Source organism: Falco cherrug, chromosome 2 (genome assembly GCF_023634085.1).
Source record: "Falco cherrug isolate bFalChe1 chromosome 2, bFalChe1.pri, whole genome shotgun sequence".
Classification (NCBI taxonomy): Eukaryota; Metazoa; Chordata; class Aves; order Falconiformes; family Falconidae; genus Falco; species Falco cherrug.
Window position 1 is genome coordinate 79,606,265 of NC_073698.1, and position 25,250 is coordinate 79,631,514.

General features: G+C 42.4%; 1 protein-coding gene across 1 annotated transcript in view; it reads left to right on the plus strand.

Moving 5' to 3' along the window:
* The first annotated feature begins 765 nt into the window (after positions 1-765).
* UMODL1 (uromodulin like 1) overlaps positions 766-25,250 on the plus strand; it is a 66,137-nt gene continuing 41,652 nt past the window's right edge. Inside the window, exons 1-5 of the mRNA XM_055702748.1 lie at positions 766-9,318; positions 9,707-10,075; positions 15,363-15,605; positions 23,588-23,749; positions 24,138-24,244. Of these exons, the coding sequence (XP_055558723.1) occupies positions 10,015-10,075; positions 15,363-15,605; positions 23,588-23,749; positions 24,138-24,244 (573 nt within the window). The 5' untranslated portion in view covers positions 766-9,318; positions 9,707-10,014. The remainder of the gene's footprint in view (positions 9,319-9,706; positions 10,076-15,362; positions 15,606-23,587; positions 23,750-24,137; positions 24,245-25,250) is intronic.

A 25,250-nucleotide genomic window follows, 5' to 3' on the forward strand; every position in this document is an offset into this window, starting at 1 on the left:
ATAATACAGGAAAATAGTACAGACTTCAAACTTATCCTTGGTCAATGAGTCGAATACTTTTTGAAGAGAACAGATTTTGAACTGATCCTTAAACACACAAAACCAACATATGTTTCATTTGTTTTCATAGCAGCTAATTGCATAATGTGATATAGCTTGAATGCAGAGAGCTTGAAAGAATAAACAAGTTAACAAGGTGCTGTGGGACTTGCCTTTGTGGTGCGCATGTAAAGACTTGTTAAGGATAGAGGCTTGAACTGAACTGATCAGTAAAAGCTTCTAGAGGGTGTTTACAACTTCCAGCTCAAGCATCCAATGCACAGGGAGGCATTTCCCTCCGCACTGATTGCACACAGTTGCTGGAGACTGTAATGCAAACCACTGTTTCTATTTCTTTTTTTCTCCTTGGTCTCATCTACTTGTGCCAGAACTGGTTTTTCCTTGTCACGATTGCTTTCTGTATAAATTGTGATGCTTAAAGAGTGTAATAATCATGTAAGACGAAGTTTCAACAAGCTGATACAGTTCCATCATTTTTAATTTAAATATCAGCAGTGTTGAGTCAAATAAATTACTCTTGCAATGGTTCTATCTTTGCACTTATTATATATACCCATATATATGTATGCATGTACCTGGATGTATTTATTTATATATATGTGTGTGCATATGCTTGTGTGTGAATATAAACATATATGTATATAAAAATAAATGTGTGTAATGGCAAAGACGTGGTAAGAAAAAAACCTAAGCAAAACATTCATCTACATTTACTGTTCAGACTAATAGAAATGTAAAAGGGGAAAGACAGAAGAAGATCTAAAAGTAAATTAGCTTAAAAAGACCCTGCTGCTTGGATAATTGTTAGGGCTGTTTGTGGGAATGCAGGAAAGATTTTCACAAGTGGACATTGAGTTATGTGCATAACCCTTACCCTTTTGGGAAAACAGCCCTCCCAAATTTATTTTTAGACAACTCTAGATTGAAAATCAGCCCATTTTGTTAGGGACTACGTAGTTGCATAATGTAGGCACATGACTCTTCAACATTCAGATGTTTGTTTTAAAAAAAAGAAGCTAGAACTCATGCTTTTGTACTTGGCACAGCAAAAGGAAAAGGAATACCAGTATTGCTGGAATTTGCTTTTACCTCTTTTTGGTCATATCTCCTTTTGAGAGTGTTTCAGCAGCATCTTACAGCAAAAATTTTCTGCCTGTCCCTTCTTTTCTCTGCCCCAAGGACCAGAGCATTATGCAGAGCCCTTTTTTCCAGGCCTACATCACCCTTGTGCCAAGTGAAGCTTAGGTAATTTGCTGTATTTTTGCCTGCTCTCTGTCACTCATTGCAGCTCTTCAGACTGCAAAACTGCTTCAGCCATGCCATTTTTGTCATGGAAATACTGCTTTACATGTGGACCATATAATAAATGCTTTCTTACTGGACCCTTGTTATCATAAAGATACACTTGTTACCATGAGGATACTTTTCTGTGTCCTTCCATGGCATGAGATTTCCACCTTGCTGGCGAAGAAACCTAGTCACCGCATCCTGGAGGAAGCATCAAATTCCAGCACTGACATCAGGGTGATTTTCTTAAGATTGATGATTAAGGGTTGGTGCTGTTTACAAGCCCTCAGGGCTCATCGTGTGAACTCTTCCGGTACCTAAAGGTGTGTTAAGTATTCTTGCCCCTTTTGCTTCTGGAAGTACAAGGTCTGTCAAAAGCAAACAGGGAATGACATCACACTTCAATGTTTTTCCTCCTAGGTGCATGATTTCTTAGAATCAGGGGCATATAGGCATAGCATTCATTTATCATCAGCTAAGCTTTTGCTTTCCTAAATCCATTGCAGCTAAGTCATGAAAGTTTTATAGACTATCCTAAAGCCTTTTCTGACTTTGCCCATGGGCCCTGGTCCATCCATCCCACCAGATCTCCGAGAAGAACAGTGAACTAAATGAAAATGTGCTAGAAGCAATCCTATTTCTTTTGCCTCACACTTTTTAAGAAGGGCACACACATTCTCTTATCTCTCATTAAACAAGTGTAACTGATGCACTTCCTTATATCAGCAGTAGTACCTTTTGGAGGAGACACCCTTGAATCCCACCTTTCAATGAGAATTTAAGGCATTAAATCAGCTCATGAGCTCCAGAGTTCTGTCTCGAGTAGGATGATATTCAGTAGTTTTTAGAATATGATAAAAATTAATTGCAAACATGAAAAGTGATGGAATATGCATGCTGATATTTATACTTGGCATTTGAATGACAACTGAATGTTAATCATGACAACAAACATGTTCTTATCATCCTTCAGCGGTAGCATTATCATTATTATAGCTATAAACTGAAGGCCCTATGATTTTCAGCAGCATATAACAAAGAAAATACTCCCTGCCCCAGAGCACTTGCAGTCCAAATATCACAAAGGACAGGGTTGTGTGCCTCCTTAACCAAAGCCAGATGTTTGATTTCAAGGAGGGAATTAAAATCTATTTTCACTAGGGAATTTTTCTTATGCGGAAGGTCAGCATGGGAGAAAGCACACAGGAAGTTTCCCTGCTGGCATTTGTACTAATTAAGGGTGCAGAACAGATTCAATAAATAACCCACTGTTTTCACAAGCCAATAAACATTTTGAAAAGCATCTCCTTTTGAGTTTTAAATATCAACTCTCAACATCTGGCAAAATGCAAATTTTTCAAAGTTAAATAGAGAGATAATTTTAGTTGGGGGTTTTTGTGGTCTGAAAACTGGAGGGAGAGAAAAGTCAAGAAAACTATTTCCCTCCTATTTTACAGTGCATGACCACATATTTCTCTTTACCTGAGTTTGGCAAAAGCTGGTGTGAAGTCTCTTTGTGCTCCAAACATTGAACCTCCTTGCCAGGCATCTCTCCTTTTTCCTGATTATGTTTGCAAAGAAGGTGATCGATTGTTTCCAAGCCAGTGATGCAATATGATCTTTATTCCAAACCAAGCATTTAGATCTCTACTTCCCCTTTCAGCACTATAGTATTGTAGACAAACTGCCAATGTTTGTGTCAGCAGTTGATGCTGTTAGGAGGTAGGAATGATTTTCTTTTCTTGAGTACCTGGAGAAGCAGGCGGTGCTAAGTGAGGCAGGGGCTGTATGTAGGAGGGGGAGTAGAAGGAGCAGCAGTTCTCCTGCCATCAGAAGTGGAAACATCAGTGCTGAGAAACTGCTGAGATGGAGCACAGTTATTCCCTAGTATAATGTAAAACTCACACTCCAAGGATGGAGGCTTCCTTCTGGCTGCACAGTCCTGCAGAGTGCCCTGCTTGGAAGAGACCTGTGGACTAATATTAGACTTCCACTCTTCTGTTACTTAATTCATAGGTACTGACAGAATAAATCCTGCCAGTGTGCTGGAAAACACTGTGCAAGCTGGAGCTTTGCTCTCCTCTGTTTAAGCCAAAGCTTGAACTCAACAGATGCTTCAGATGACAGAAGTCACTTGGTGGGCGAAACCATGGTGTATGTATACGTGTCAAAATGCCGAGTCAGAGCAGGATGCTAATAGCCTCCTGCTGAGTAATTCAGTGGGTGGTTTAGCCCTGCAGTGCCTTCTGGGCAAATCTGAATGTTTGTTCAGGCTTGGCTTGTTTCTCACAGACACCTGGTGCAGGCGTTCTTACAAGTAGTTTGCAACCTTTATTTAGGGGAAGGGTATGAGTGAGGGCATGGAAAACCCATAGATCCTTTGTTTTTAATCACACTGATGATTTAGTATCAATCTCAAAACAGAGGTAATTTCAAAACAACAGTTACACTTGACAGCAGGCCAGGATATTCTTTAACAGAAAGAGAAGAAAAAAGCATTTCCTCGCTGTATACAGTGAGATCTCTGAAACTGCCAGTAAATTTTCTGTTTGTTCAGATTCCCACAGAGACATACATAGGGGTTCATAACTTGTCTGGTTATTACATTTTGGCAGAAAAATTAAAACTCTTATTCTTTTTCTTGCAGCCCAAGCTTCTCTTTACTCCCAAACTTCCACTCCATACTGCTTTTAATCATTTAGTCTTTTAGTCATTTGGTGTTTTTCTGCCCACTTAAAAAGCTCCCTGCCTCCTTTGTACTCAGTAATCCAGTGTTTGTCTGGGTCAATCACAATTACAGGTATTAACAGGGAGAAAAAAAAGAAATGACACTTTCCCAAAACAACTTCTAAATGAAACTGTTCAAGTGTTTGTACCTTCTAATCAGGCTCAAATGTGCTGGTTTTTTGCAAATCTTTCGTGAGGTCCTTACTCAGTATTCACACAATAGGAGCGGGGTGCTATCATTTGCCTTGTCTGTATAGTAGGTTCTCTTATTCCAGTGTTTCTGCTTTGAAAGGCTCCTCTTCCTTCATGAGCTTCTCTGCTTTGAATTGAGCTGGCTCAGAAGAACACAGAAACAATTTTTCTTTAGGTCCTTCAAAGTGAGAAGCTTCCTGAAAGCATTTAAATCTAATGCATCAATAAAAGATTTTACAGAAATTGTGAAACATTTTCTGGGGTTTGGACTATAGATTAACTTCTGCAACAATTTAGAAAAATCTCTCATCAGGAACTTGTACTTGGACCTGTGTGTATATCTCTGCATTTCTTATCTGGAAGTAAGGGCCAAATCCTATGCTAACAGCGAAAAACAGGTCATACGTTTTGGTTGGTTTATGTTGTGCTTCACATCTGCTTAAGAGAGGCAGGTTTTGCATGTGTGTGCAAGAGATGGATTCACAAGGGGAATTGCCAGCTGCATGCACAGTTCTCTGTCCTTCCCATCTGTATCCTGGCTGTATGCTGGGTGGGTTTAGGAGGGATAAGGAATGGGAAGTCATCCTTACAAGAGGCTCAGTTGGTGCCTTCAGTCAAAAATGGGTTACAGGCAGCAGCACTGGCACAAACCAGTGAAGCCTGGACACATCCATGGGCTGGTCACTGGTATTTTTGTAAGGAGTTCCTGTTTTTGAGGCCTGTGGATGCGAGGAAGCGTGAGATTGGTGTCAACGCTGTGTTCCCAGCCCTTTGCTACAGGGAGCTGATGACCAGCCAGCAAGACAGAGCAAGGAGGGGCTCTGGTCCCGTCACTAAGTGCTGATACAGGCCAGGCATGATACCCTTTGCTGAACGGGACTTTCAGGTGGACTTGGTCCTGGTACCCCCTGGGAGGATGCTGAGCAGGAGACCCTCTGACTTTTCTTCCAAGTAAGCTTTCATATCAAAGGGCAATACCATCTTCCCAGACTGCTTTCTTTCAAAAATGCCTGAGTTTAGGGTTAAAAACAAGAAGCATTTACAAAATGTCTTAGGAGGGGACTTGATTTACTTCCCTGCAGTGCTGCTAAATCACGTACGAGGCATGATCAACAATCTCATCTGGTACCAAAGTCGGTATTGGGAATGGGACCATGCCATCAAAGCACTGGAGCAAACAAGAGTTTCTCTGTGCTGAGATTGCACAACCAGCGCTCAGTTGGAGGAGCAAGGCCAGGCAGAGGTTCAGCATGACCTCCGCTTGACTCATATTTTTTCCTCCTGTTACCAATAAGAACTTTTTCCTCATGAGTCACTTCAAAACTGTGTGTGCATGTTCAGGGAAAAAAAAAACAAGACCCGATGATTTGCCTGAGGAACAGTTTGTTGGTGAGACAGAACAAATCACTGAATACTGTCAGGGACTGTTCTGCCTGCATAGTTCAGCTCATCAACTTTTAGAGCTTTAAGTGAATATTTTTTTACTGTCATTTGGGTATGTCCCTTCATCTTTAATGCATTTTGCTCTGAAACACATAAGTGAGGTAAGCAAGTGTTACTATTCCATTTTTTGAATGTATCTGAAGCTCAGGAAAACAAGGACCCTTTCAAAAAATTGCTAGTTTAGCTGTTGTCCCTAACACAGGCCTAGCATATGCTGACAAAACAGCGCCTTTTCTATTTTACTTTTTTTCTCAGGTAACATAAGCAAAAGCATATTTATGGTATTGTAGCCATGGCTTTCACGAGGTCTGAAATACTGGGCTTTCTGCACTTGCACACACCCACACGCACACCCCCAATTTCATTACAGTGACAGATCGGACCTGTGTGACTTGCTTGTGGCTGCACAAAAGGCCCATGGCAGGGGCAGGGAATTCAAGTCCCTGGAATCACGGACCAGCATTTTAACTCTGAGAGCTAAATAGTTAAAATTTCTGAGCAGTTCTCTGTAGCGAGTAGACGTTAAGGTGTCCATTATATATGCTGAATTTCAGAAGCTGGAATAAGTCTGTGTCCTGATGGCAGGAGTGATTTTTTTGTTTTGTCTTTAGCTGCAAAAAGGTTGCTTCTGGCTAAGTCAGCCTGTTGCTGTCTTCTAACACCTTTTGGCCTTGCTGACCGATTTAAGCCAGTGTTGACAGATCAGCTGCAGGCTCGAAGGCAGTTTCTGCAGGCTTCACAAAGACCAGGAGCGGAGAAGAGGAAAGAAACCTTAGCAATGCCCCACTAAGGGAGAGACAGGTATGAGCTCAACCCGTACTACACATCTGAAATGTCACAGCAGGGGCAGTTTTTAAGACAGCCCTAATGGTGAGACAAAATTCACTGACAGTCACAGGAACTGGGGAACACAGTCGTGAACAGAAAGCAGATGGAAATCAGGTCTCATCTGAACTTCTTGTCACCTTCAATGGCAGTTAGCAGCATGGTTTTGCCTTTGTGTTGATGACCTGGATCAGTTTATTTCCACGATAAGATCCTCAGGACTGTGGCACCTCCATCTATTTCCACTGCCTGCTGTGGCCATAGCCTGGGTTTTCTCAGACTGACAGGCTGTGATCAGATTGAAATGGTGGGAGTCTGGAAGAGGTATCTGGGAGACATGTACTGACAGCTGATTTTGAGAGATCAGGTTAAATGATTTAATGGTTCTTAAGCCTTAGGTCCTATACATCTACAGGAAGGCATGCTGGCTTCTGGAGCAAACAGCTTTTGTTAGGTTCCTGTGGAACCCAAATGCATAGTTCTGTTTCCTGCATGCAAACCAGTCTGTCTTGAAATGTAATGACCATTTTGGGCATCTGAAGTAGTGATTACTTCATAGACAAAATGATGCAAAGCAAAAAGCAATTTTCCAGCAACTGACCTTTCTGTGTCAAACTTCTAGCCTAAAGAAGATCAGGATCTTCTAAGTTATTAATTAAATCAAAAGTGAATCTGTCTAAAGAAATAAATGCCTAAAAAGTTTGATGAGGAAGCCTGCTGACAGCTGCAATATTCCAATGACTGATAGTACAGTCTAGGAGAGTCAAATCCTATCTCTAATTATCTGCTTCTTGATATTGTGAAATTATTCATGAATGGATTTTGACATGGCTTTTATTCACACAGCTCTTCTTTGTATAAATTGTGTACTTTAGATCAATTCAGACATTACAAAGGTAGCTGCAGAAAGTATAGACAAAAGAGCTGGGAGAACTGATCAGCTCCAGATGACTGTGCCAGGAGGACTGTGATGAGCTCCTTCCAGAGTGTAGTCCAGCTCACTACCACCACACAGCCAGGGTTTTTATTCCACTAAGCATTTCCTTCTCCATTCCTCTCTCCATGGACCTTCCTCACCACCAAAGCAAAAGCAAGCAAATTTTCTAGTGGGGTCCTAAGATAATGCCTAGTTGAAAGAAGTAAGGAAAAAAAGAGCAAAAATTTATCTATGAAATACACCAATGGTTACTAAAAGTGTAATTATATGTAATCAGCCATGCAGGTACAAGGTGTCAGTTTTCCAAGATGGTCAATGAATCTATCTAGTTTCCCTGCAGGAGACTCTGCATTGACTTGTGCTGAGTAAGTGCAACTCATTACACCAACTGCAGTAATACAAAGAGCACATGCTACTGCCTGGGATGCAGGGCATCATCTTAAACTTACTGTAGTTAACAAAGTTCAAGAATATGTCTGGAAGATGTAAAAATAGTTGTACAGGACATAGGATGCATGCTTAGTTGCCTGAGTGGTCTCCTCCAGTATCTGCATTGCTAAAAAGTAAGTTGCTGTGCCTAAATGATTGTAACTGAAGAAATAATGCAGATAAGAATCAGAACCTCAAAGAATTTGGAAATTGCAAGGTAAATCCTGAAATGCACAGGACTTCTGTATCCATTTCTTGTTTAGATTAAACACCCACTGACTTTACTTACAGTTTTGTTTGAAAAGGGGGTTCTGCATATTCTGTATTTAGCAACTGTTTTGTTCACTGCTGCAATAAAGTCACAACTCACTGTTCCTTCCTCACTCTGAACATTTAAGGACCTATAAATATGCAGTTTTATCCGATGTTTTTTCATAGTCCTGAGGATGAACTTGTATACTTAAGTCTTTCAGAGTGAGGACACCAGTCCTTTACTGCACTTTGGAGGATCATACTTTGGTCATAGAAGTCCTCAGTGGAGAGCATGACATTTGTTTTATAGCTAACTCTGGAAAGCAGCAGCTGTTTAAGACATGTGACAAACCTATGCAGCAATTTAGGATTGTAAGTGGGAGAATCCAGACGCAATTCACTTCAGATGCCTCTCTGGCATTACTTGTATTTGAATTTGGCCAGCATACACTTCTTACAGAAGGTGCCGAGTAATTTGTAAGGGCTAAAGACCTTTTTTTTGTGAGTGCTAACAGAAAAAAATTAATGAAGATATTTTTTTCAGAAAATTTAGACTGCTGAAAAAAAAATAGATCATGAAGATAAATATTTCTATTTTGAAATTTAATTTCACTGACTCAAGTCCTCTTTTTAAAATTGTATTTATTTGTTAATAGGGTTTTAAAGTCAGATGGCATCCTCTGTACAGCCTACAGCCAGGGTCTCCCTGTTGCCTCCCTGTGCTGACGGTAGATGCAAATGGTGCACCTGAGGGATACAGCCTGACTAGACATCCTGGTGTATGCAGAAGGAGCACTAAAGTACACGTTCTCCTTAGACATAGCAGAAATGTTTCCAAAACAGAATGTATTTTGGTTTTTTTTTTTTGGTTTTGTGTTTTTTTTGTTTTGTTGAAATGTTCTCTACTCATTTTCCCATTTTCTGCAGAAACATTTTTCATTGGAAGTCTGTGCAAGTCTTAATTTCCCTTTTTCTTTTCTTCTTTTCTTCTCTCTCTTTTTTTTTTTTTTTTTTCTGCTGATGCACTTGGTATTTTATTTTCCAAGCCAGAAGAACAGCTCACAAGTGTCTCAACACTACATGGAGCTCTGGCTCTGCCCTCTGCCACAGGATCTGAACCATCCTGTTGACCCCACATGTTCTCCAGGCCCCAGCTCTCCAACCTTGTGAGTGTCAACACGGTGATTGCCTAACAGTGTTTTACAGAAGTGATATTACTGATATTCTGAACATACACATATGAGAGTTTGTGGTTCCAGCTGCCTTACGTCTGGCTCTTTCATCCACATGAAATTGCCTACAACACTGAAATTGCTCTTTCTTGTGGCAATGGGAAGTTTTCTTACTGACTTCTAGCACCTTGCTGAAGAGATGAAGAATAATGTTGATATCGTGCAACTTTCAACTCCATGGTTTTAAAGTGATGTGTTAAACGTATTTAAGTGCAGGTCTGAGCACACTGCTTCAGCTCCAAGAACTGTACCTGTGATTTTCCAAACTTTAGTGTCAGGTCCTCATAAAATATCATATTGTATTTATTTCTTTTCTTTGCAGGAGCCAAGTGATATTGCACTGAAGTTATTGTCCTGTGATGTAAAGCTGCAAGCACATCTATCTTTTGTGATTTACACAATGAAAAGAAAGGGATTTTGATTTCTCAATTTTCCTGATTCATGCCCTGCCTAGTAAGGTTCTTGTTTGCCTAGCATTGCTCTGGTTTATGTGATGCTGAAATTGCGATGAAATGAGGAGCACAATGAGAACAGCTAGTGAAACAGCTTAAATTCAGGAAAAAACATCAACATCAACATTTACTTTTTCTCCTAGTTTGTTTTCAAGATACAGAATGAAAGACCTACAAAATGGTATCACCTGATGTGTGGACAGAGTTTAAATTCAAGATACATGTACCTGACATTCGAGGTATGTAAATCCGGCTCCTATCTGTCAGATGTTCAAGGTGCGAGAGGGAATCAGTGCTCAGAAGGATAAACATGGATTAAACCAGCAATTTTGAAATGCATTTTTCTCAAAGTCAGGCGGGGGGGGGGGGGGGGCAAGCTGAGCAGGCAGGCTCCCCCAGGAGAGTGCAAAGTAGGAAGAAACTGCGAAAGCCCCAAAGGAGCCTCTTTGTTTCTGTTGCCAGTAGTTATCATCCACCTGCAAAAGGTAAAAAACCAGAGCACCTTTTCCCCTAATCCAAAAGCCTACATGCAAGGACAATCAAGTTCTACCACCTTGGAAACGAAGCGATAAGGAGGGCTTATCCACTGGTGCTACAATGGCCAGGATCACTATTATTTCTGTTCTCATCCTCTGGGCAGCCACACAGCAGGGTAGCGGGAATGAAATTACAGGTAAGCGATGCAAACCTGGTCAGAGGACCATGGCTGTTATGTAGGACAGCTTAGCTTGGGTGTGGGATATCTCTTTATTTGAAATATACTGACCAAGGTGGCCACTCTCTGGAGAACTGGCAATGTCTAAGCGACCATTTAAGAATCCTCTGTTTGTTTCTTAAACAAAGAAAATCTAACCAAGCCAAAATACAACCTTTGTCCCCAACTCGTCATCCCCAGGAAAAAGCCTTGTTATTTCCTTTGTGCTGGAAATGAATGAGTAGAATTACTGCTTTGTATTCAGTAATGTGTAAAATTGTATGAAAATAGTCTTTAAAATAAACTTTTGGAGGAAATTGTGTAGTAATGTACCTGGCAAATTCCTAGAGGTGCATAAAATGAAGCTGTGGAAGGCATGTTTACCTTTCATCTATAGTATGGGCTGTAATTTGGAAAAACCTAACCCAATTGCTAGGCTGTAACTGCTAAATTAAATCCTAATTTGCTCTTAATTTCTGGTTTGATTTATTCAGATGAGAAAAGACTGTGAATTTTGGCTGCTTTTTGTTTAATTTTTTTTTACTTAAATGGTTTTCCAAGTCTGAGTTAAAATACAAAGCATATTTCCTAAAGCCTTGCAGACTTTTCTGTTATTATCAGTCAAATTCAGAACTGAGAAGCAGGTTCTACAGTTTGAGATTCAGCAGAATACCCTTTCTACTGCCACTTAAAATGGTGTTGATTTAGAAAGAATTTGGAATACCCAGAAAAATCAAGCCCTTGATCCATTTTTCTTCATGTTTTGGAGCCTTCATCTTTGAAAGCTGAGTTTGAATTTGCCCTCCAGGAACCTGTTTGAACAGATTACTTTTAAGGTTATGTCAAGGCAAGAAGAAAGGGGTTTGTCTTTGGCTCTTGCTGTTCTCCAGCAAGAAAAGATTTTGCAGATCACAGCTCACAGTGGCTTTTTCTGGCACTTGAGCAGTGAAGTTTCCAGCATTGCGGCTAAGTCTCTGGCATAAATGCTATCAAGCATTTTTTATTGCTGATTACTTGATCATGCTCTCAATTCTGATTTGGGTTTGACCTTGAGTTATAAGCAGCCTGTTCCTGTGCAGACTTTCCTTTCAGCCTTTCCCCTCAGTAGTTGTTTCTATTAATAAATTATTTGCTTTAATTGTTTCTGCTCTTGCTTAAGATGATAAATGTTATACTTTCCCTGACAGTGCTGAAAGCTGGTGGTTGCTAAGATAAAAACCTGAAGTCCTGAGATGATAGGCATAATGTAGCCCTACTAATGTCAAGTGACTGCCTTCTACTTTGCAATTGACTTCAGCTTTGTGTTGCTGGAAACAACAGCCAGCGCAATTTAATTCCATTTGATGGTGCCATAATCGCAAAGATGGGAGTAATGAGAACAGAAAGCCAATTTGCTAAAAAGCCCAAATTGATCTAAGCCACATTGCTCAGCAGGAAACTGCTGTCAGCAAATAATTGAATTCTGAGTGTCAAAGCTTGTTTTAAACTGTATGGAAGTGGTGGGTGTTGGTAGGGTAGGTGGTGCTGCACCTTTCCCTGTCACCTTCAGTCTAACCTGTTCCAGTGAGGGTATCTTTTTGTACCACCATAGCCGTATCTGCAGCTTTCTCTCTTGGCTTTGGCAGCCTCATTCTATACCTAGTATCAATGTTTAAGTATGAAATATGATTTCATATCTGCTCTGACAGCTGTAGCTTCTAATTATAAACTGTCTAATTCTACACCATTTTATTCTCAGTTTCATACCTGTATTTATGTGGCACATTGCTGTAGAGCCTGAGCCAGCTCAGCTGACACTGGAATTTTTAGCTTTCCAGTGCTACGTCCTTGCTGCAGCCTCAGCTCTGCGTGGACAACATGGATCTTCAGTGCTCTTATTTACAACCTTACTTGGCTGTTCTCTTCCACTCCCTGCTTTGCTCTATCCATGGTAATTTGTGAGCTCAAGAGAAGTGGAGGGATCACAGTAACAAGGAACGAAGCTGAACTCTTCTTCTTCCTTACCTCCCCTACCCTCTCTAACCTAATTTTATGCTATAACAGTATGATTCTTTAATACAGTAGTTTCTTTTTCTTGTTTTCATAGAACAAAACTTGTCTTTCTCCTCCTACTTACCATGATCACCAACAGATGTTTGTGCACTTTCTCCACATGAAGACTAGATTCAAAATGACTTAGGTATTCTTTCCATTCCACTTTGGGTATTCAGTCATTCAGGTCCCAAAGTAATGAAAAAAAAAAAGCTGAAACAAGATATTTTTTTTCTTCACCCCCCCCCCACCCCCCCCCCACCCCCCCGCCTACGTGCCTAGAAGCATTTGCTGGGGTAGGTATTCTTGGAGGACTCTTAACACATGGCAATGGAATGCTTGACAGCTACCAGTTTCTTGTGAGGCACTTTTGCCTGATGTGAAGTGGTAATTGATCAAATCCACTGGATAAAAAGCAGCCCTTAATCTCAGATTTCTGCTCTGGGACTCACATTTGTTCTCATATCCCCTCTCCCAGAGGCATGTCCTAAAGTTAAACAGGGGAGGGAGGCCACCTTGCTTTCTCTGGCTCACTTCACCTTCCTTTCCCTCCTGCACAGCCACCTATGTGCAACAGCTGGCTATGGGCTTTCATGGTCCTGGTCAGACCTCCATCCTGGCCACTGGGTGCTCTCCTGGGCCAGGCAGGGCATGGGTTTCAGCCCCTCAGCTTGACACAGACTGGGTGTCGTCCTGCCCCTCATGACCATCTCCTTTCATTCTCTTCTTAAGGATGAGCAGCCCTGTGGTTTTTTAGGAAAATTAAGACCTTTCAGCTCCTGTCTAGCTTCAGGTACCAGGCAGAGAGGTGACCTGCTTGAGGCTGAGGAGGAAGCAGCAGCAGGGAGTGGAATTTCCAGATGTTCTCTTACTCTCAATGTTTTCCTGTTGACGCACTCTAAGCAGCAGCACAGGGCTCCCTGGAGCCTGCTGGGAGATCTCCTGCTCTTACACTTGCCCTCTGTAGCATTCCCCTGCATCAAACTTTGCGTTGTGCTGCAGGAGGAAGGCACAGGTGGGTTAGGCATAGCAGGGCTGGACTCTCAGGGTGCCGATGCTCTCCCTGGGTATGGTCAAACACAGGTTATTTATGCTGGGGGTGGTCAATCCCAGCCACCTCTCCTTCTTTCTGCTCTTCCAAAGTGCCCTTGTCTGCAGGGAGGTGTCTGTGCCTCTGGAAACTGCACCAAGCAAATTTTTCTTCATGGCCTTTCAAACATCTAAGTCAGGGGATGTCTTTCGGGCTGTTCTTATTTAAGGAGTGGCTAGGATTAGGGCTGGAGGAAGACATTTCGGGTGATTTGGTTGAGACAGTTTGAGGGATGTATCATGGCTTATGGTATCCCATGCTTTCTTCTGGACTCTCCTTGCACTACAAACGGATTGTCCTGTTCAAAGCTTTTTGTACCAGTCCTGTTCAAATGGTGCATATATCTTTTAAACATGATAAAAGCACATGATTCCCAAGAACCTGACAGTTCTTTTTTTCTTGAATTGTTTTTACATTTTGTATTTTCAGGCAGGAGATAATTTGTACAAATATAAATATTATATAAGTTGTACAAAACAAAGGTAAGCTGTAATTATTTTAATTGTGTGCCTGTTGTGTATACTATGTTAGCTTCAGTCTGTCTGTTGACTGGCCCTGGTCCCCTCAGAGGTCTCAGAAGTAACAATCTTGCCATACTTGCATCTCTGCAGCTAATTCGTATTTATCCTTATAAAAGTTTCTTTTGCCTTGTCTAGAGGATGATACTAGAATTTTAATTCTGTCCCATCTGCTTCCCAAATGGGACACAGGGTGACACAGCCCCTCTGGCTTCTGTAACATCTCCTTAGGAGACAGCTTGCTGTCTGTGACATGATTGTAGGTTGCTTACTGCTAATTCTTGAATTCCATCTGGTTTTGTTGCGGTTGTTTGGTTTTGGGTTTCTTTGTATTGTTTGGGTTTTTTTCCTGCTCCTGCTCAAGTATTTCAGTTTTAAGTAAAGCATGTAACAAGTTTGCTCCTCATCATGGCTGCTTTCAGAACTCCAGAAACTGACTCCCATTCCCAGACCTGCGTGAAATTATGGTTAATGAACTTATCACTGACTTTGTTTAAATTGAAGGCGATGAACCACTGCAGCTCTCAAAAGGCCTGGTCTAATACAGTCTGCTACAAATACAGACAGGCAACATAGGAGCTCCAGGAATACCTTTTGTGTCAGATACCTGAAAGTCCTTCCCAATGATGTACGAGTACCCAGTTTTAGCCTAGGGCGATGTCTGAAGGGTGCCTCATTCCAGACATCTACTGTGACACACCTGCCCATGAGTTCCTCACCCTTTGTTCCGTTTATAGTCAGCAGAGATAGATGAACACTTTGGCAGCATGAGCCTGGAGTGGACATCTGAATTACTTGGATGACTCTGCCCTGGAAGTGCCTATTCTGCTCTACTGTTAATTTCTACTAATGTATATTAATTTCCTTTATACTTACTTGAGTTAAATTACCCTTTTTCTGCTTTGTACCTGAAGGTATGGAGAGCTCTTTGAATTTTCTGCCAATCTGCGTTCTTTTCTGACTGAAGTGTTGCCCATGACAGTCACAACTAATTCTTTTTTCTGTCTGTTTTCTAAAGTGACATTCTTCCTAACATCAGCCTTCCTAGAAACCATTCATCTGTGTTGGTTCTGTCACTGCTTTCTCATAATGGTATTTTTAATGAGATACTGCAGGGAACTTATGCTCTGGGGTGACAACTTAGTGCTGATCCCTTTCTTTCCTGTTTGTTTTTTTTCCCCCCCCTTCCCTAGAAAAAGGCCTCTCTTTGCTAGGGTACCATCTGTGCAACTATAGCCTGACCAAAACTGTGTTTAAAATGGTTGCCTACCAAAAGTCCTATGAGAAAAACACTTCCTGTGGAGGATGGATACCGTGGATGGTGTGTCCCCGGACGTACTACAAGACGCAGTATCATACCGTTGAAGTCCCTGAAACCATCACTCTTACAGATTGCTGTGAAGGATACGAACAAGTTGGACTCTACTGCTCTTTAGGTAAGTTTTAGTCAGATTACCAGTTCAAATAAATGCTTCTGGTAGAAGAGGATTCACTTAAACTGAGGCATGTAAAGGCTTAATTTGGTTCTGGACAATAGGTTCCTGTTCATGGAAATCTGTGAGTCTGCAAAAATCTACAGTGAACTTGGTCCAACATGGTAAGGAGTAGACATGAAAGACTAATGATCCTTGCTCTTTGCCACCCCTAATTGAAAAGTCACTAAAGTTCCAGGTAAGCATGAAGGCAGCACCTGCTCAGTACCCCTGCAAAGGCTAATTACTCGTCACGGTTCAGGCCAATATCCATGGCCAAGTAGCCTTGCCTGATGCTGTACCTGCTCTGAGCGTACTTGCATTTACAGTAGGAGCTTTCTCCTCAAAAGTGATTCAGGATGCACTTAGGATAACAACTCCTTTGATATGGAGCAGGGTCAGTTTCCAGGATACAAACTCAATTTTGATGTTAATTTAAAACAACCTGTTGCCTCAGAGCAAGTTGGTACTAACTGCCTTCCAGGGAGGTCTGGAAACTCATGAACATTTTGGTGGATCTAATCTAACTTCTGAGTTTCAAAGACTCTGCTCCAGAAGACGTAAATCATCTTTGACTCAAGAGGAAGATTTTTTCCCTCCCACATCAAGGCTACCACTTGTCAACAAGAAAACCCCTATGTTAGCAGAATTTGAGATGTAGATGGAAGGGGTTCCTTGGGTAAAAGTAACTTCTTTTTGTTTAATGGATAAAGACATGCTTTTAAGATGAATAGGCATCTTGGATTAGCTAGGCCAGCACTGGACTGTTTCAGCATCCAGAAAAGTTCTGCAGGACAAAAATTTGTCTCCTATTTTCAGTATGATACTGCATATTCTCCGTTTTCCCTTTTATAAAATTATGTTCCTGGGAATTTACATAGTGAACAACACTGTAACAGAATATTGAAAAGAAAAGGTTCTACTGCAGCCCTGGCTCTTGCTTTGGGTCATAAGACTTAAGTGACTCAGATTGTGGGAATGTCCCCGAACCTGCTCCTGCCTTGGACGATATAACATGACATGAGAGGATATGAGCCATAAGTCTTGTCATGGGATCTGCTGAGAACTGTGTGTTCATCCTAATTCTAAGTTGCTTCAGAGCATTGGAATATTAACCTCCAGATAATTTTTGCTAGGTTTTTTTCTCAAAAGTTACCAGTAGAATATTGTGTCTAGCAGGAAAATGCTTTTAACAGAAAGATGGAAACACAGAAGTGGTCATTGTGTTGCACTTGTTCTTAAAATTATTTGCTAAAGAAGAGAAATGAAAGCATAATTAGATACACATAATTCTTAATTTATTGTATCCTGCCATTGTTTGACTCTGTGGCTGTTGTGGAGTGTCAGCCAGTGCAAAACTTGACCTGCAGGTTATGGTGTGTCCAGGCAGTCTTCTCAGATGGGCAGAGGACCTGCTGTTGATCATCTGTACTTTCCAAGCATCAGTTCCACATGGGAAAATCTCCAGTAGATCTAATTATAGTTGAAAAGTTACTTCAGTAAGGTATTTTTGATAAATATGCATATGCATACATGTGTGCACATACTTATCAAATTACAAGACTGAGAAGCAATTGGAGAAAATTGCTTTTTTAATTCTGTAGTACAAGGAAATAGCTGTGTGAGCTAAACATTGAAGAGTCACTGGCTAGTTCTAGTTGTCTCTATTTGCACAAGAAACTATGAGTGATCATGATTTTCAAGGTGTTTCAGAACCTCTGAAAATCAAGACCATCTTCTTGGGTGGAAAAGAAAGGCAGCCTGGTAAGACTTTAAATATTTTTTCTCAGTATAATTCTATGCCTTTTAAAAGCATCTCTAGGGATATTTTAGGCTTGAGAGCTCTTGATGAGCTTATTTCATCTAACATTAACAAATCTGTAAATCTCTTGTAAAGCTTAGCTACAGAATTTCTACTCTGCCCTTGCCACATTGTTGATAGGCACTCCTGGCAAGTTTGCCCATGAAATACTGTGGTCACCTTGACTCTTTTTTCCTGTCAAAGTTAAATTGGGAATATTTTAAACCATAAAAGGATTTGTATGGCTTCTAGGTGATTTCTGTGTTTACATTATTCCGGTATCTTTGCTTTTCAGGGCATTAGTCATAAACTCGGTGAATGGTAATGCACTGTCTAGACACAGTCTTAAATAAATGATGAGAAGAGAAACTGGAAATGCTGAAATTACTGCACAGCACACTGTTGAACTACTGTTATTTTCTTCTTTGACGTTATCCATGCTGGCATGCTCTCCATCCTGCTAGGAGTGGAAAGGTCTCCATGACCTTTCACAGCAACCTGCTCCTGGCCACACCCTTTCTTTCTAGAAGGAAACATTTACCCCTGCCAGGGATATGGCAGGTCCTGCTTTTCTTATTTTTTTACTGTTGGGAAAAAATGTTTAGATCATTAGTCAGATTGTTCTGGGAGTTCTCACTAGTTGCCAGTCAATCACTTGAGGATAGTATTACACATGCACACACAAACAACTTTAACATTTTAAAATAAAATAAAAAAAATTAAGTATCTAAAAGTTAGGACGTGCTAGAATTAATTCTAAAGTTTGAATTAAATAAAACAACCTTTGTTTCCTCTCTTTGTGCCTATGCATGCCGAGTAGTAAACTCTTCTGATTACCTGATGCAGTGCTGCCTTGCCCGAGGACCACATTTCCCTGAGGCGCTCAGGGATGATGGAACCCCTCTAAGGAGCTCCTCAGCAGTGTGCCACCCTGGCCTCTGCGTTCCCTGTGTGGTGCAGTGCCCTGCCGCGCCTCTCTCTGAATACAGAATTATTTATCACCTCTTGAGGTGAATCCTGGGGCAATTCACAGACAGCGATTTGTCTTCCTGAAGCCTGTGGGAAGGGAAGGAGGTTCTCTGTTCTTCAGAGCTGGGCAGCCGAACTGCAGAGAAAATGAGATCAAACCATTTTGTGTGCCCACTCTAAGACACCTAGGGCGTGGTTTTAATTTTTTCTTAAATTTATTTTGATTTTGATTTTCAGAGTGCTTAGTGCTGCCTCTAACAGTTTGTGTGGTTGGAGTGTAGAGCCCCATGTCCTTGATGGTGACTGTGAGCAGCCCCCCAGTTGCTAAGCAGGTCCCAGGGCTGCTGGTCATGTTCCTGGACCTGTGAAACCCACGGCTCTGAAAGGTTGTTTTCAGTTTGTTGTGCAAAACTTCCCCAGCATCTTGCAGGGTATTTTTTTTAAGGTAAAGACAGGGTCCAATTCTCCAGGCTTGTTTCCAGCTGCTTGAAGCACTGGTAGGGTTACTTGGGTTACTTCTCCCTGTGACCGGTTAGCTGCCTGCCTTCTACCTTATTGCGTAAGATGAAACCAGAGAGATTCCTTATCTGCCATCTAACCCTGCTTGATCCCCAGCTAGGGAGCAAAAGAGTGCATCAGCATGTAATGAAGGCTGTTTCTTTTAAGCAGACATATACAAAAAATACCTTGAAACAAGAAGCCCCCAAAACTTTAATCCTGGAGTTTCTTAACTTGAGAGTGCTTGATTTGCAATGTTAAGGCCACACTCTAATCAGAGTATGCTTTGTGTGCATAACTCCCTAAGGTTTTCAGAAAACAACTGTAAAATAACACCACCCCCCCACCCCCACCCCCCATATTTATTTTAGGTGCCCAGGTAGCTCCTCCGCAGGGCTGGGACCTTTCAGAGCCTGCATGCAGATGTTTGTTTGCTGAGCCCAACCAGAGCAGTGGTGAGCAGTGGCACAGCTGCCCCTCCTTGCATGGGCTGTCACCAGAAAGCCATGGGACAGCAGCGTCACCACATGGGGCATGTGGGCAGCATTGCAGCGTCAGCCTGGGTGGGAAGGTGCCAAGATGCCCTACGGGACCTCACCCACAAGCAGATGTCTCTGGCTGCCCTGTAGTTTGGGTCTTTTGTGTGCCCTCAGCAGCTGCAGAAATGGGATTACAGGTGTCGGAGGGTATGTCCCTGCCCATTCCTCATGGTGCCTGCTTATGGACTCCTGTCTGGGAGTTGCCCCTGTGTGAGCCCACCGAAGCTGTCTGCCTTCACACCCCCACACTGACAAATTCCAGAAGTTCACACCCATTTGGGTAAAGTGTGTGCTTCTACCCATTTCATTACTGTGGCTCTGGTGGATATCAGCTCCACTTTCACCTTACCCTCTGCCTCTGGGATTTTGTAAACCTTGATCAGCCTACTTCTCTCCACAGCAAAAAATCCCAACCTTTTTAGTAGTCTTTCCTTGCAAGTTATCTGCTCCATTCAGTTACACACCTCGTGCCTTTCTTGACCACATTAGCCCCAGGGGGAGCAGGGGTATCTACGGCCACGTCCGAGCTGTGGGCTCACCATGGGTCCCTGATGGCCCTCCACTGACTGCCGGTGTGAGCACCGACAGGGCAGAGCGTGGCCACGTCACGGTGCTGCCGGCAGGATGAACCCCTTGGAAGTGGCAGTGCCTATATTTCATTAAGTTTCTCCTGAGCATGCACAGACTGATTTTGTGCTTTGAAGGCCATGTTCCTCCATCATCCAACAGCTCCTTCCTTGCCGAATTTCAGTCCATGGCTCCTGAATATGTTCTAGTGAATGATATGGCTTTTCGTAGGGAGGGGTGTTAAATATTTGTCAGATGCGGAAACAGCACATCCTGACGCTGCTCTCCATCCTGATTAACTCCCGGCCAGGCAGTCAGGATGGACAATACCCATCTGAGCAAGCAGAGTCTAGCAGTGCTCAAAGACCCTGAAAACAGGGTAATATGATGAAAACTGCTGTTCTGCCTTTGTAATAGGTTTTGCCAGGAGCTCTTTCTATAATCTCATAGATTTGTCTCCACCTCCTGATGCCTGGGATGAATGCAGGATTTTGGTCCCTGTGTCTGTCACACCCTCTGGATGAAACCTGTCCCCTCCAGGTGGAAGGAGGGAGAGGAAGGGGGTTATGGCTGAGCTTGTGGTGTCCCTCAGCATCTATGTCCTGGGGGATCCCCCCATCCTGTGGTCACAGCAGACACAGTGGCTCTCATGGGCATGCTGGTAACTGACCTTTTGTTGCTAAGCGCTGGGTGCTGCATTTCTTCTGCTGTATGTTTATGCAAATAACAAAGGAGAAAAGCCTATACTTTATCCAGCTGACAGAGGAGTTAGCTGGCTTGCTCCCCAGTGCTGGCAGTGTTGCTCGGTAGGTGACTGTCCCCAAGGTGATTGAAGTGGAGAGTATAAATCGAATTTTCAAAGTGCATCTGGTACAATTAGGCAGAAATGTGATGTGAATCCATCTCTGTTTCTGCTGATCCGAAAATTATGACCTTTTGATTTTTGGCAAATGGCTAGCATGGCCATTGATTCAGTAGTGTTTTCTGAGATTGCATGTGACTCATTAAACCTTTTACACTGCAGTTAAACATGCCAAAAAAAGAAAGACCTAGGTGCAAAAAAGGCTGCTTTGAACCTCAAACCTGCTTGAACTGTACCTGAATCTCAGAGCTGGGGGCATTTGCATGCTTGGGTCCAGCTTACCAAGATCCACCTGGTTTGAATAGTAAGGATCACTGGTGACCTACTAATGCAGGGAAATCCCTTGGCGCTCATGTTTGTGCAGGCTCCCAGTGTGAGAGGCTGCTTAGCCTCCCTGCACAGGAGGCCAGGATGGAGCAATCATGTGAGACTGGGAATGTGTGGGAGACTCATCTAAGGGCAACTGAGGCTGTTTCACACCTTACTGTGGCTTTAGACTAGAAATCAGGAAGAGGTTTTCTAGCAGTAGGACCCATTTGGGGGAATGACCCGTAGTGCCAGCCCCAGAGACAGTAGCAGAGGTTCCTGCTGGGAAGCAGAACAGGACTACTGGGACTTTCTGGACCCAGAAGTAACTTGAGTAAGATTGCACAAGGCTGGATTTTTTTTTCTTTGCTTGTCTTCCTACTGTAAACCTTGGTCTACAACTCTAAATGAACTTTGGAGGCAGTATTGGTCCTGGGGAAGACTAAGGAGGGCAAGGGTCCTTGGTTCGCAGGCATGCAGGGGCCCACACTAGGTAGGCTGCATTAGGCAGCAGAAAAAATCCGGCTCCCTGTAAGGCAGCCAGCCATCCTTTGGGGCTGGGAGTGGGGGTAGTTTCCTAATTTGCTGCCCAGAGCTCCTGTGGGTCTAACACCAACCTGAAAGATGCTCACAGCACTGTTAAAGCATGTGCTCAGTGACTGTGTGCACACAAAGTATACACACACGTTGTATCAAATACTATAAAAATCAGTGTGGGAAAGTGCTGTCCCATGTATTCTGCATGCAAATCTTTTAAAATACACGTGCAAGTAACCTGTGTGCTGCTGAGAGATCTCAATTCAGTGCCTTCCCTGTTCTCCAGCTTGTGGGATTTGGCAGATTTTTCAGTGGAGGTGTGGACTCCTGTCATTAAATTATGCTTACTTTTCTTAATTACCTTTCAGAGACCCTTGACAAGCACACTGTGGGCCCCCAAAAAGACACAGACCATAGTCTTAAAACCACTGGTCTTAACAGTCTATTTCTTTTTGCAAATATGACTGTATGTCCAGTTGCAGAAGTGGCTGAGAATTATACATGTTGAGTTTTGTATGCCATATTTTGAGCCCAGTCCCTGGATTGTAGATTGAGCTTGGGATCTGGAGTACTAAAAATGAGATTTGTTAAGGAGTGGGCTGAAAAGCTGAGGCTCTCTGCTTGCAATAGCCTCTACTCTTCCACGGACTGGCAGAGAGGGAGACCTGGAATGTGCATGTGGCAGCAAGTTACATAGATTTAGGCTAAATCTTAATTAATCAAGACCATTTGCCTGTTTAAGAAGGTTACTTTGCTGAGGCCAAAAGTCCTCGATTCAATATTCCCTTCTGCTTCTTGGAAACCTCAGATTTACTATTATTCAGAGTCTTGGGATAATGGAAATTGTAAACCCACAGAAATGATGGTTCATGATAGATTTATAGTTTGCTATGGACCTTTCATTTGCTATGGATTTTATCATGCTGAGTGTGGTTTTCCTGCACAACAACCTGTTTCTGTTGCAACAATCATTTTTATTTTTCTCCTGGCTGGCCTTAATTGATCAGTAATGGATCAAGAGTTTGTAGGTGCAAAATGAATGGAAAAGAGAAATCTTTTAGGTTGATTGGGAAGACCAGAGCTGAGCCTTACTTAGAGTTACGTTTGAGAGCATGGATGAAAGTAATGTTCGTAGAGCTTAGAAGTATTTTCTGTTTTCCTCCGGAGAAGGGTACGTGGGGGCATTGAGCCAGGACCACTGTCTGCCCCTGGCTTGGGAAGCAGTAACCTTCTGCCTTAGCTGCGCCCTCAGGGCTGCCTGGCGTGGGCTGCTGGCCTCCCAGGGCGGCTGGCTGATGCGGAGCAAGTGCTGCCAGGCTGCAGACCGCGGGCTCGGGTCTGCTCTGCTGTCCCTCTGTGCAACCCCCTTAACTGTACCTGAGAACAGCATTGTGCCTCCACTCTCATGTGACATCTTCAATCACTATAACTAAAGGTTAACTTTGTCACAACCAAAGGTTAAATAAAACCTCCCGATTTCTAGCCCAGACATTACCTGTTTCTTTTGATCATTATATATTCTTTGGATTAGTCATAGCTGGCATCAGGCACATTTTCTGTTTTGCAGTGCTTCAGTACCTCCACATTTAGAAACTTATCTATCTATCCATCCACCCATAATTATTAATGGAAAATTATAAATTCAAAATTTCTGTAACAAGAATGTCATGAACAAGAGAAAATTCTGAGAATATTTACACTCTTAAAATGAAATAATGGTATTTTAGGCTCCTATTTTCTCCACACGAAAACCTTAGAACAGATGTGCTTCTAAAATGAGGAGGAGGTGTTTGCTAAAATTAAATAGCACAATTTTTTGGAAACTATTTTCTGTATTTTTTTTCTCAGAAATGTTTTTGTTACTTAGCACTCAATAGATCCAGTGTATTTGCCTCAAGACCTGGTATTTGTCCAATGGAGAATATGGAAACATGTGATTATCCTTGCACGTTTGATACTGAATGTCCAGGGCTTAAAAAATGCTGCAACTCATCCAAAGGAGCAGGCTGTGTGGATCCAATGCCAGAGGGTATGTTACTGATAAATTTAAGACTGCTTCTAATAGAAATATGCTTAGTTTTTCCTTCTGAGGGTGGGAATGGGCAGGAAAACTGTTACCATAGCTCTTTAGAAAACAAATATGGGAATCTGCTCTGGATCAATTCCAGGATACTCGGCTTCAGCACTTGCACCCATGAGAACTAAACGGTGCGTGAATACTGCAGGTACTTTCCTTGGCTGCTTCTCCTTCACTGGTGCTGCTGCCTGCGGCATATGGCGAATGAGGCTGTAACTGATGGCTGTACGTGGGCCCTTCATACTTGCCAAGTTAAAGCTTCAGAGTGTTCCTATAGCTCTGTCACTTTCTATAGCATCAGACCTCGGATGACTTGGCTGTTTTATTTTGTACGCTTCAGGAAGGACATTCTGGTACAATGTGACAGTGCTTGTGAAAATGGATTTTAATGAATTAATTAGAGTGGATTCCCACCTTCTGAATCACTCACGCCTTTTACACTCCATGGTATGTACAAACGCAAACGTTCCTGTGTGTTGCTTGTTGCATCCATGTTCCTGTTACTCAGTAACCACCACTTGTTTCATAGCCCTCTGTGCTGGGCATAACCTTGCCAGCCAGTCGCTCCCTCTTTGTTCTGTCAGATCATGCTTTATGGCACTAATTTATTCCTAATTACTGAATGTCAGATGATCTTCAAGCAGCTCAATTAATATTGATTTATCAGCTTCTTTAGTAAATTTTTAAGGTCTTTTCCAAGGGCAATTTAAAGACATATAGTATATATGTTTTTAAAGACAAGAAGTATAGGGCTTTTTCCTGCTTAAATGATGCTTGCTCCAGCTCTGTCTCAGTTCAGCTTTTGGCCTATGACTGGGTCCAGATTTCAAGACCTGCAAAGTGTGATGCTTTATGATAAGGAGTTTTGAATTAAACCTTTCAAGAGACAAACCTGATCTACGGCACTGGGACCTACGTGGCTGGTGGACTCGGCAACACCAGAAGTTTTGCTGTGAAAACCCAGGATTACAGCAGGCGACTGTGTCTTGGATCAAGGGCATTTTGTGGTCATTCTTGCCAGAGGAGCAGGGCTGGGGGAGACAGCAGGGTGTTGCTTTTGCTGTAGGACCAAGGCTCTGACTTGTGTATAGATTAGCAGTGGCCAAAGCAGTAGAATCACAGAATCACAGAATGGTCGGGGTTGGAAGGTACCTCTGGAGATCATTTAGTCCACCCCCTGCTAAAGCAGTTCTCCTAGAGCAGGTTGCACAGGGTTGTGTCCAGGTAGGTTCTGAATGTCTCCAGAGAAGGAGATTTCACAACCTCTCTGGGCAGCCTGTAAACAACACATTCAAGGCTGTGCAACAGCAGCGCAGCGCATCTCTCTATCCATAACACAGCAGGTGGGAAGAGTCCAAGGCAACCAAGAAAAACAGCCCTAGCAGAGGCATGAGGCACAGGAGTGTCTGCAGGAAGAATTAGGCTGCAAACTAAAGCCATGCTTGCACAGAAG